The sequence below is a fragment of the Aythya ferina genome (assembly GCF_964211825.1).
Source record: "Aythya ferina genome assembly, chromosome: 24".
In the NCBI taxonomy this organism is placed as follows: domain Eukaryota; kingdom Metazoa; phylum Chordata; class Aves; order Anseriformes; family Anatidae; genus Aythya; species Aythya ferina.
Window position 1 is genome coordinate 7,221,130 of NC_140322.1, and position 13,400 is coordinate 7,234,529.

The window sequence follows — 13,400 nt, forward strand, 5'->3', positions numbered from 1 at the left end:
CAGCATGACAGAATACATAGTTTATTTAGGCAAGATAGCGGATTCTATGTTTAAATGAAAAATTAAAGCCAGTTACGAAACAATAGGAAAGCAAATGGATTTTTATTGGTTTCCTGAAATTTAGCACCATTTTCAGCCATCCCTGGCTGTTACCCAGCTACAAGGTAGAGCATATACTCTCTAATTCCTCTGACTTCAGTGTGAAGTTAAAAGAAACATTTTCAATATCTTAAAAGATATTTCATCATGTTCTCTCTTTTTTTCTGCTCTATTCAGTGAAAGAGCAAATTCTGAGCAATTTCATTTCAATATATTTATTTCTGTATATACTGCTTACCTCACACCAACACAGGTATTCATGGGATCACCAAAGCATTCTCTTTGCACCTGAGCATTGTCAGAATGTGTTGTCAGCTGCATCATAAAATTGCTTTCTGCAAAAATCATCCTAATGGTAGCTGTACTCCAGAGGGGACAGGAATGTGTCCTGACTTAGTTTATGCTGTGGACCAAGTATCTTCGGAAATTTTGGGCATCTCTCCTGTCTCCTGTGCACGGGCTGCCGTTAAGTATGCTCATTGTCCACACGATGGCAGTCTAACTATCTTTTGGTGCTATTAACCTCACGTTTGCAAGTGTGCCTGCCTTGTCACACTTCAGAGTTTAAAAGGGAGCAACATCTCTCCCTCCCTGCTTTTCCCTTTCTGTGTTTGTCGTGGTTCCGCTCGAGTGGGCAGCCGAGCTCCACCACAGCCGCTCTCTCACTCCCCCTTCTCAAAGAGGAATGGGGAGAAAGTATGTGAAAAGGGCTCAAAGGTTGAGATAAGGACGAGAAAATCATGCAGTAATTATTGTAACGGGCAAAACAGACTCAGCATAAGGAGATAGTAAGATTTATTGCTCATTACTAACAAGCTAGAGAAGTGAGAAACAAAGCAAAGAAACCAAAAGCACCTTCCCCCCCCCCCCAATCCACCCTCTTCCACCTCCTCCCCCCGAGCGGCGCAGGGGAACGGGGGAATGGGGGTTATGGTCAGTCTACAGCACTTCTTCTCTGCCGCTCCTTCTCGATCACTCTCGTCCCCTGTGCTGTGGGGTCCCACCCACGGGATGCAGTCCTTGATGAACTGATCTGGCGTGGGCTTCCCACAGGCAGCAGCTCTTCCAGAACTGCTCCAGATATGGGTCCGTACCACGGGGTCCATCCCTCAGGAGAAAACTGCTCCAACCTGGCTCCCCTACGGGCAGCAGCTCCTGCCAGGTCACCTGCTCCTGCGTGGGCTCCTCTCCACGGGCTACAGGTCCGGCCCGGAATCTGCTCCGGCAGGGATCTTCCACAGGCAGCAGCCTCTGTCGGTGCAGGGCCACCTGCTCCACCATGGTTTCCTCCACGGGCTGCAGCGTGGAACCCTGCTCCACCGTGGTACTCCATGGGCTGCAGGGGGACATCCTGCTTCACCATGGTCCTCACCGCAGGCCGCAGGGGACTTCTGCTCTGGCGCCTGGAGCACCTCTCCCCCTCCTTCTGCACTGACCTTGATGCCTGCAAGGCCGTTCCTCACTCCTCTCACTCTCCCAGCTGCTGTGAGGTGCAGCGTTTTTTTCCCTGTCTTAAATATGCTCTCACAGAGGTGCAAAACAACATCGTTTATTGGCTCAGCTCTGGAAAACAGTGGGGCCCTTACCAAACATGGGGCAGCTTCTAGATCCTTCTCACAGAAACCACCCCTATGACCCCCTGCTACCAAAACCTTGCCACGTAAACCCACTACAGTGTTACTGTAACTATAGAACTGAAACAGAAAGCAACTTTTCAAAAGAAGTACCTGGCTTTAGGTAAGCACCTTGAACTATGAAAACATTATTAACATTATTGATGATAACAGTGGTTATCACCAACAGCTAAAATGTATTCTCATTTCACATTGAATATGTGCCTTGCTTCACTTTCCATACCATGAACTGTGCTTTCCATTTTTCTGCTCAGTTAAACAGCAGTGCGCTGTCTAAAACTGTCTCTTAATTTCAGTATTGTTTTCCTGTGGTGATGTTCTCTTTTCTTCTTTTTGATGAACTAAAGAGAACTCATCCAATCTCTCCAGCATATCAAAGCATTATTACACACATCCTGGACTTAGCCAGGAACCACTGAATGTGCAGACAAAGGACCCGATCTAAAGGTCCTTCCCCTATGCAGCCTTCAGTACTTTACTTACAAATGAAGGACACAGTCATCCCAGACCATGTCTTGGGTGAAGGAGGGAGATAGTCACAGTCCTCATCTGTAGTGGCCCTGCATTTGGGATATGCCACTCTCACCCCACTGGCTGCAGAGGAGGCTATTATGACTGAGCTGTTCGCTGAGGTTGTGCCATCACTATGAAAGAGTTTTACTTCAGGATCACTCTGTACCTTGTTTTATCCTCAGCCTCACTGTATGGGTCTAAGTTTGCCTTATCTGCCCTTGACCACCAAATGTGCATGCCATTTTGGGGACAGTAGTGTGGATAAACAGGTTTGGCCTCCTTTGCTCTGTGCCATTCTGGAATGCTCATGGAGCAAGACTTGCCTGCCATCATCCAACACAATCCTGGAGTTTGTTCCAAGCTATCCATTGTATGTCATGTGTTCTGCTATGAAAACCTCATCCTGGTAGGCTGTAATATCGCATTCAATTTATTTTGTGCAATTTGAACTGAAAAAATACCCACATCCCATAGCCAAGGGCACCTGGAGAAGCCCAAGAAGAGGAGTCAAGGATAGTGCTTATGTAGCCAACTCATCTGATAGGATTTCCGTCTTGAGAAGTGTGGGTGAAAACCTACAGTGGCTTGTCGGGTAGAGAGACCATACCAGAAAGAGCACCGTGGCCTGATGGCTTCAGCACTGTAAACATAACTTCAGGTACTGCAGCTAAGGGCCTGCAGTTACCCACACTGTAGATTGCACATAGTTAAGACAATCATACTACTGAGAGAATCATACCATTGAGAGAGGGTAGTTCAGTTTTCACTCAGTGCTTGTGTCATGTTCCAGAGATCATTTAAACTCTGTCTAGGCAACACATCCCACTGGAAGATTCTCCTCAGCTGAACATGCCTCTTCATCCTTTTGAGCTCACAGTATTTCAGGATGTGTATGCCTTGTAAATATGTTTGTGTTCTTCTTTCCTTACTATGTAGCTACAGGTCTCACCTTGTATTTACCTATAAGTTTAATTTAGAGGTTGCTTTAGATTCTTATTCAATGTGTGTAGATTAGGAAAAGTAATTTTTTTCTTTCTCCATTTTTCAACAGGAAAATCATTTGTCTCTATTCAAGATTTTTCTTAGTTAAATAAAAGGTATTAATAAATAAAAGTATTATAAACATATATATTATATATAGGTATATATAAAGTATATTAAGTATATATAAAAATAAAGTATTATAAAAGTAAATAAAAGTAACAAATTATTGGGAAGACATTCATTTTAGCTGGATAATAACTAATGTTAATTACATACTAGCCAGAACACTTATCTTCGGAGTACTCAGCCTCCTCAACCAGAAGTCTGGGACAGGTAGCATAATAACCCCTCCACAGTTCAGGTGGAAACAGAGACCTGTTGCTCTACCTGATCTGTCACAAGTCCATGGGGCCAGATGCGATCCACCTGACGGTGCTGAGGGAGTTCACGGAGGTGATTGCCGAGCCACTTTCCATCATCTATCAGTAGTCATGGTCAACCAGAGAGGTCCCAGATGACTGGAGACTTGCTAATGTGATGCCCATCTATATAGGGGTCATAAAGAGGACACAAGGAACTACAGGCCTGTCAGACTGACCTTGGTGCCAGGAAAGGTGATAGAACGGGTCATCTTGAATGCAATCATACAGCATCTGCGGGATAGCCAGGGGATCAGGCCCAGTCAGTGTGGGTTCATGAAAGGCAGTCCTGCCTGACCAATCTCATCTCCTTCTGTGACCGGGTGACCCACCTGGTGGATGATAGCAATGTTTGTTGATGTACATGTAGTCTACCTAGACTTCAGCAAGGCCTTTGACACAGTCTCCCATAGTATTCTCCTGGACAAGCCGGCAGCCCATGGCTTAGACAGGTACACACTTTGCTGGGTTGAAAACTGGCTGGACGGCCAGGTCCAGAGAGTAGTGGTGAACAGACTGAAATTCAGCTGGCGACTGGTCACCGGTGGTGTTCCCCAGGGGTCAGTGTTGGGGCCCATCCTCTTTAATATCTTTATTGATGACTTGGATGGGGGAATTGAGTGCATCCTCAATAAGTTTGCAGATGATACCAAGTTTTGGGGAAATGTCGATCTGCTGAGGGGTAGGGTGGCCCTTCAGAGGGAACTGGAAAGTTTGGATTGATGGGCAGAGGCCAATGGGATGAGGTTCAACAAGGTCAAGTGCTGGGTCCTGCACTTTGGTCACAACAACCCCATGCAATGCTACAGGCTAGGGTCAGAGTGGCTAGAAGACTGTGAAGAGGAAAGGGTCCTAGAAGTGTTGATGAATGCTCAGCTGAACATGAGTCAGCAGGTTTGCCCATGGAGGTGGTGGAGTCACCATCCCTGGGGGTGTTTGAAGAAAGGTTGGATGCGGTGCTTAGGGACATGGTTTAGTGGATGATAGTGGTGGTAGGGGGACAGTTGGACCAGATGATCTTGGAGATCTTTTCCAACCTTAATAATTCTGTGATTCTATGATACTAAAGTACTAATTTTAACTGGAGCACCATTAGTATTTTTTTATATCAACAGTAGTGACTGCCAACTCTTGTAAATTAAGAAAGAAAGTCTCTTAAGCAGGAAAGTATATTCAAAGAAACTTATAAAAGTAGATCCAGAGCCCCTGATTCCTAAACACTTATGTATGCATGTAACTTTGTTTTCATAGCAATCCACTATATTTGACATTTATTTATAGCATATGAAGTTAAATCATTAAGAAAATGTGTCTTTACAATAGCAGAGATACAGGTTTTAAGAGAATTTTATGTCCATCTGCATATCTCCGGGCAGAGCAACTGCCTGTCAGTTTTATTCAAGTAGCTCAAGAGTAATGGAACTGTATTATGGTTATGTTTAAGTACTACACTGTGAGCTTTTATTCATTTATTTATACTTTTCCATATATATTTTGTGGTTCCATGCATTATATTGTGTAGAGGTACCTTACTGCTTGTAAGGGAAAAAAATTTTGACTAACTATTCTGCATAAGTCCCAGGTGATAATTTAGCATATAAGTAATATATATTAATGTCTGCACAGTGAATACCCAAGATAAAGTTCTAAGTAGGGAATAAAAATTCTGTCAGGCCCAAGCATTCTCAAAATGCTCAGGGAACTAAATCTCCCATTTTATTCTGAAACCAATGAATGATATTTAATAGCTGCCTTGCCGGATTATTGATATCTGATAGATGCTGCCCTGCCAGTCAGAACATGTAAGAGCTACTCAACATGCTGTACATATTTCTTGGTCAAAGATTCACAACTGGAAGACATAATTTATATGCACATGTGCAGGAGTTTATTAAAATTAAGAATATATGATACTTATATTTTCAGAAATACCTTGGGCATTGAGAACCCAGGTAGATACGGACTTCTGCGATTAGAATCCATTTTCCATTTGTCATTTCCATTTTCCATTTCTAAGGATTAGAATCCATTTTCAATGGTTTGAAAGTAGCCCTGATGAGGAAAGGCCTGAGGGTTTTGGTGGACAAGAAGCTTGACATGAACTGGCAATGTGCAGTTGCAGCCCAGAAAGCCAACCATTTCTGGGGCTGCATCAAAAGCAGTGTGGGCAGCAGGGTGAGGGAGGCGATTCTCCCTCTCAGCTCTGCTCCTGTGAGACTCCACCTGGAAAACTGCATTTAGCTCTGGGGTCCCCAGCACAAGAAGGACATGGAAGTATTAGAACAAATCCAGAGAAGGGCCACAAAGATGATCAAGGGGCTGGAGCACCTCTCATGGGAAGACAAGCTGAGGGAGTTGGGGTTATTCAACCTGGAGAAGAGAAGGCTCTGGGGAGACCTTCCAGTACCTAAAGGGGCCCTAAAAGAAAGCTGTGGAGGGACTCTTCAACAGCGAGTATACTGATAGGACAAGGAGTAATGTCTTTAAACTAGAAAAGGGTAAGTTTAGGTGAGATATTCAGAAGAAATTCTTCAGTATGAGAGTGGTGAGGCACTGGAACAGGTTGCCCAGAGAAGCTGTGGATGCCCCATCCCTGGAGGCCATTAAGACCAGGCTGGATGCAGCTTTGAGCAACCTGATCTAATGGGAGGTGTCCCTGCCCACGGCAGGGCGATTGGAACTTGATGATCTTTAATATCGTTTCCAACCCAAACCATTGTATGATTCTGTGAAATCCTGCAAGCTGTTCCTCTGTCACAGGGTATAGAAACCTAACCTGGACAGCTTCTGAAATTGACTTTCAGTCATGTTAGCCTTATTCATGGGACAGGAAATAGCCAATGCACTTTAAGTAAGTGATAACTATCAGACTTGGGAGAATTTTTCCGTTGAACATACCACTGAAAACATTGTATGTTTATAAAAATGAATTCAGTAATTCATTATCTTTCAGGCATTGCTTAGTTTCTGTTAGACCTTTTTTCCAGTGTCAGGGTGTCTGACTGGTATTTTGAAGATTTATAATTAATTTAACTTCAGACTAGTTCATTTGAGTAGAAACACCATGCTTTGCAATTTCCCCCCCACCCTCCCACCCTCACCAGTGATTTATAACTGTTGGAAGCAAGAGGACTTCTTATAGTATTGTTCATGTACTGGTGAGTGGATGGCATGCACTTAGTTTTATGTTTATAAAAATGGTTGTTTCTTGGCATATATGGGGAAAAGCTCAATATTACATTTTGCAGTAAATGAAATCAAGATTGTATTTGGCTTTAGTCTTTAGGTAATATGGTCGTTGTCTTTAATGTTGCTAATCAGTCCGTCTCATGTCTTTGGTTTAGGTTTTCTCCTGTGTGGGATGTCTGGTCGGCCCAGCATTCAGGTAAAGAGCTTTCTTAGACTCTAAAAGTGTAAGCTGTGATATGACATACTACTGAGTCAGAGAGTCAGAGGGATGGTAAAGGTGAAATGGGAAAAAAAAAAAAAAAGAAAAAAAAAAGTGGAGAAGATAAAGAAAACTTACATTTATAAGTGGAACTTTTATTTCTGGCCAAAATGAACAGTAACAAATCTACATGACCAGATAATGCTCAGCCAAAGAGCTCAATGCAACTCAAGATCCAAAGTGCAATGGTATAAGCAGGGGCTTTCAACTTCTGCTTAAAATACATAGAAGTCCATTTGGACTTTCCAACTGCAAGACAGCTACACTTTCCAAAGAGATCTGACTAACTGTCTACCAACCTGATGTCTGTACCTGGCCAGTTTGCAGAAATTATCATAAAGAATAGTATTACTGTACACATAGTGTACAGTGTTTTGGGGAATAGTCAAAATGGCTTTTGTAAAGGTAAGTTTGCCTCACAAAACTGTTGAAATAAGTAGGAAAAGTTGATGTTTGTATGGATCGGTTGAAGTCCAAATCATATAATATCTTGGATTTTTAAGAGACTTTTGCCAGAGGCAAAAGGAGGTAAATAAAGGAGGCTTAGACTACCTGTGATCTGGAAAGTATGTGAGTACTGAGGTGATGACATCTGCTGATGAGACAAAGCTCTTCAAGCATAGTAAAGACAAGGACTGACTGTTCAGAGTTGCAAAAAATGTTAGGTTAAAAAGTGGGAGAAGGGACTCAGTACAGAGAGATTCAAAAAGTGAGCAAACAGGAAAGAAATCCTGATGTTACTGTTCATGCCCTTGGAATTATATTAATTGGGGCTGTTTAATGGAAATGTCAGATGAATGGTCTGTGATGATTAAAAAAGTAAATCTCAGGAACTGTTAGGAAAGGAATTGAGAAGAGAACAGGAATATCATTATGCTGAATCATTATTCTGTGGTGTACCACATCTTCAGCTCTGTGATTCTGGTCCCTCTGTCTCAGAGAGAATGTATCAGAGTTGAAAAAGTGTGAGAAAAAGGCAAGAGCTGGGCTGAGCACATGGGCTTTTGTTGGAGACACATGACTGGATTTCTTTGTTTGCTACGGCCATTCTTATGTTTAAAAGTTCTTATCCACTGAGCTTTTGCTCAGTGTCACAACGATGTACATTATGAAGAGGGTTGAGCCCTCTTGGAAAAAAAAAACAAACAGAGAGTAACAGTTTAGCATTAAATACGAGATTCTTCTGGGTCCCCTTAATGAAAAAATACACCTAAAAAGAAAAAGCATCTCTAAAAATAAATCTGACTGACAGAAGGTGGATATTTAAAAAAAAACAAACAAAACAAACAAACAAGCAACAACAAACACACAAAACCAGAAAGTATTGTATATTATGATAGGACTCAGGAGCTTGAGGGAGGCTGTTTGGCATGTTAGTGTTTCATGTAGAATATACGATGCTCTTGCTCCATAGATTCCTAACCAAGTGAATCTCAGTTCTCTGTCAGATGCTGTGAAGCTGCACTAGTTATGGTTGTTAGAGGCATTTTACATCCATGGTTGGGAGGAAGCCAGCCTGATGGTTATGTTCTTGAAGAAGTTCAGCATCTCTGCTAATAGCCTTCGGATCATGCTTCAAAGCTGTTCATGATCCATATTCAGGATTTCTTTCAAGAAAGTGTGGGTTAGTATAATGTAAGTGACATTCTTGTACTTGTGAGTGGGTCTGACTGAAAGATCTCAAGGAAATCTGTCTTAGAATGTTCTCTTAAGGTCTGTAAAGATTTCAGGTTACATTAAGTGAATCTAAAGAAACGTATGGAAAGCCTGTGGTTTGTATACGTAGATACCTCAACTTCCACAAATCCTGTATCACCATTTTGGACTAAAACATTGACTTTCTTTCTCCAGATCCCCTTAATCAGCCATATTCTTCCTCTTTTGAGGGAATCACCACAAGTCATTACAATCATTCACCATGTGTGCATGATCAGGAACATCTCAGTACTTGGAACATTCTTTGAGCTTCAGCGCCAATGCATTGAATTCTGGTAACCAACACCTGACTTCAGCATTTGAAGACTGAATGTGTGTTGAAAAGAAAATCAGAATGGTCTGGAGGAATAAATGAAAACACCCTTGCACTGTTTAGAAACAGGTCCCAATTTACAAACCTAGCAGAAATTATGTTTACAGCAGGAATCCAGACAGCGTTGTATTATATCTTGAGTGCTCTACCAGTAGAGTCCTTTATAAATATCAAAAGCCTGACATTCAGATATTAAGAGTGGAAGAGAAAATATTCTTGAGGATAGCTTTGTCCCCAACGCTAGGGCATCAATTACATGCCAGACATTTTTGTTTCAGCCTCCACTTTTCAATATTGATTCATGCAGCTTTGTAGAAGAAAAGTTCAGAGAGAAGGTGCAAAGTTCATAATGAATGACTTTGCCTTCATATACATAGAAATTTCAAGATGAAAATGAAAAACGCTTGAATTTCAACTTACAGTACTTCTTGTATTAAACAGCAGAATCATGTTTGGATGATTATGTTAACATTTTGCTTTAACAATAGCATCACATAAGATGAGATGGAAAATCTGCCTTAAGAGAGTACCTTGTCTACTGTGCAATCTGATGTTTTCAACAAGTTAATATTTCTTCAGTGTTGGATGCAAGTATGAAAAGTTCTATTTCAGCAAAAAGGTGAGCATTTTTCTTCATTGTCCCAGAAAGATTACATTGGAAAGTGAAATCAGTACAGAGGATGACTCAGTATAACCTTTCATCAGAGTTCTCTCTCCAGAGCTCAGCAAATAAGTCATTAAATTTTACTGAAACACCACTGGCTTTGGATGAAAGGACACTGTTAGGGCTGAAGATATCCCTGTCAGTCCTTCTGTCTGTCATAACTTTGGCAACGATCCTTGCAAATGTTTTTGTTGTTATTACAATTTTTATGACTAGAAAGCTCCACACACCTGCGAATTACCTCATTGGCTCCTTGGCAGTGACTGATCTTTTAGTGTCTGTTCTAGTGATGCCCATCAGTATTGCTTACACTGTCACCCACACGTGGGCCTTTGGCCAAGTGTTGTGTGATATCTGGTTATCGTCAGATATCACATGCTGCACAGCCTCAATCCTACATCTCTGTGTTATTGCACTGGACAGATACTGGGCTATCACAGATGCTTTGGAATATGCCAAACGCCGGACTGCTGGCCGAGCAGTGCTCATGATTGCTGTGGTCTGGATGATATCTATTAGTATTTCTGTGCCACCATTTTTCTGGAGGCAAGTGAAAGCTCATGAAGAAATTGCAAAATGTACAGTGAACACAGATCAAATTTCCTACACAATTTATTCCACCTGTGGAGCTTTCTACATCCCAACTGTGCTTCTCCTAATCTTGTATGGTAGAATTTATGTAGCAGCTCGATCAAGGATTCTGAAGCCACCATCATTATATGGGAAACGATTTACTACTGCACACCTGATTACTGGCTCTGCTGGGTCTTCCCTCTGCTCCATTAATGCTGGCCTTCATGAAGGGCATTCCCATTCAAGTGGATCCCCAATACTTATCAATCATGTTAAAATAAAACTTACAGATAGTATCCTTGAAAGGAAAAGAATTTCTGCTGCAAGAGAAAGGAAAGCCACCAAAACGTTAGGCATTATTCTGGGAGCTTTCATTTTCTGCTGGCTGCCATTTTTTGTCATGTCTCTTGTCCTACCAATCTGTCAGGATGCATGTTGGTTTCATCCCATCCTACTGGACTTTTTTACATGGTTAGGTTACTTAAACTCATTAATCAATCCAGTCATTTATACAGCTTTTAATGAAGAATTTAAACAGGCTTTCCAAAAACTAATACATTTCAAAAAGTGCTCGTCTTGATTCTCTCCTATTGTGTTACTGACTCTTGTACAATCTTGCAGCCTCCCGTGAGATTTTCTGTGCTTTGATTCCTAGGGTATAGAGCAGTAACTGCCATCTCTGCTGCCCTGTGCTGTGCATGTAGCTGGGAACTTCTTGCCAATTTGCTTCTTTCTGTCTGGAATTCTGTGTATCATAAGAGAACTTTCGTCTCTCCAGTGATCATTTGTATATGTAAGATCAACATATGAAGTAAGGTTTGTAACAAATGAAAGACTGTGAATCAGAAAGCTGAGTTTTGTTGATGAGATGGCACATACTACCAAGTCTGGCATACCTTTCTAACCTGATGGGAGCAAAACATGTGCATATTTGCAGGACTTCAGTATTTCTGCTGTATATTATTAGCAATTTATGTAGACTGAGAAAGTTTCTGGAGAACAGGATCTGATGCCTATGTTTTCTATAGCATGTATCCTATCCATTTGAAATTGATAAAACCAGTAACTTTTTCAGAAAACATGTGACACAGCCTGGCTGTAAGCAGCAGGCACAAAGTCATAGCAAGTATGTAAGTTCTGTGGATACTTCACAAACATATTCATTGAAGCTACACTTCTAGTAAACTGCAGAAAGAAGACAGTTTATTTGAAAGCATTTTTACACATTTTATCATGAGTAGAATAGCCAGTGCAGAAATACTACAAAATAAATAGCATGAAGATTATTGAAAATTACCTTGATTTTATGTCTTTTTTTTTTTTCTTTTTTCTTTTTTCTTTTTTTTTTTCCCTACACCCGATCTGAAACAAGAAAATATGTTTAGTACCAGTGTAGAATGACTGGGATATCAGAATGGAACCAGAAGTCTTACTACTTAGTTCTAGTACATATTTATTCCATACACACAGAAAAACAAAGCAGCGCTAATTCAGCAAAGAAAGCTGAACATTACTGTGTCTAATCCATGGGCACGCAGACTCCTTTAGGGAGCAACTAAGTGCTTAGGAGTGAGACAATAAAAACCTACTTTTGTAAGTCTTCGTGAGAATTGAAAATCTTCAAATGATATGTAGAAAATGTGAAACCCTGGGAAAACATTGAAAGATGTGGGCAACTGAAGACTGAAGTGTTTAGATAGGTAAAGGACAACTGCTAAGAGGAAGGAAATAATCAGTTCTCCATATTCATAGAAAGTAAGACAAGAAGACAGGGACGTAGAAGGGAGAGAATTAAGTGAAATGTCAAGAAAAACTTACTTATAAATTAATGTTGTTGGACTAGATATGAAGTCACTATTTCAGTAAGTCTTTGAGAACTTGCCATATAAACTTCTGTCAGAAATCATGATGTCAGGATTCTCCTGTGGGGCAGTGGAAGTGGAGTAGGTCCCCTGTAACTTCTCTGTCTCTAGGATCATTTCCTGTTTTTGGAAGGTGGGAAGCTGGCACATGGAGGATTGCTCCAGGTCTTGGTTGAAGTCTCAGAAAGGACATCACACTAAGTGCTGCAGCCCATGTTTCATTAACCTTTTTAGCGTCACTGATCATGTTATAGCAGAAATACCATGCTCATAATGCATATCAGTAGCATGCATTGCTTTGAAATAATTATCCCATCATCCTTCTGATAGCTGTTCCAATTCTCAGTCTGATCAAATTCAACTCCATCATCCACTGTCTTAGCCATCCCAACACACTCCACCACAGGCCACATCTATCAAAGCAATTCAGCCTCTCCTTTGCATTTCTTTCACAGCCTTTTTCTTGGTGGTGCCTCAGATGAGAACTGCACCATACAGTAACGTAGTGGAACAACCCACATACTGCAGGATCAGGCAGTACAGTTATGTAGATGGCAGAATTACAGTCCTCTCTAGTTACACACAAAGCGTTTAATTGCCACCCTGCTTGGAAGAGCCTTTTCATTTGGCATTAACACAGCAAGACAAGATTCATTTTAACATGACCCAGCAATGTTGCCAGCAGTGGCTAACCCCCAGAACAAAGAGCACCTTGGAAAGTTTCCTGCAGTCATATAAGTACTACTATGAGAATGTCTGTGATATGACATCCCCTCGTTCCCTCAGGAGTCCTTTCCAGTCTCCCACAATGATAGTCACAGCCTGAAGTGTGTATAATCCCAGAAGTCACAGTATCAGACTGTGTAGACTTTTTTTTTGCTCTACAGGAAAAGGTTTCCTGTCATGAAGACACTGCTTATTTGTGTAACTATTAAACTTCCCCTCCTCTTCCACAGATGCCCTTCCTGTGTTGTCCATCCTGCCTGCATCGTGTGCTTTCTGGATGGTTGTGTTCAATCTGGCACAGTCTTGTGGACACAGAGAGAGCAGAAAATACCAGGAGATGTACAGAAAGTGAAGTACACAGCTTTAACTGCACAAACTTACCTGTTTTACAGCTTGAAAACAAAACAAAACAAAAATAAAATCAAACAACAACCACAACAAAAGATACT

General features: G+C 41.4%; 1 protein-coding gene across 1 annotated transcript in view; it reads left to right on the top strand.

Moving 5' to 3' along the window:
* The window catches only part of HTR1D (5-hydroxytryptamine receptor 1D), a 116,791-nt gene extending 105,132 nt beyond the window's left edge, over window positions 1–11,659 (top strand). Inside the window, exons 4-5 of the mRNA XM_084496844.1 lie at window positions 6,994–7,034; window positions 8,949–11,659. Of these exons, the coding sequence (XP_084352970.1) occupies window positions 9,807–10,943 (1,137 nt within the window). The 5' untranslated portion in view covers window positions 6,994–7,034; window positions 8,949–9,806 and the 3' untranslated portion in view covers window positions 10,944–11,659. The remainder of the gene's footprint in view (window positions 1–6,993; window positions 7,035–8,948) is intronic.
* The last annotated feature ends 1,741 nt before the right edge of the window (window positions 11,660–13,400 follow it).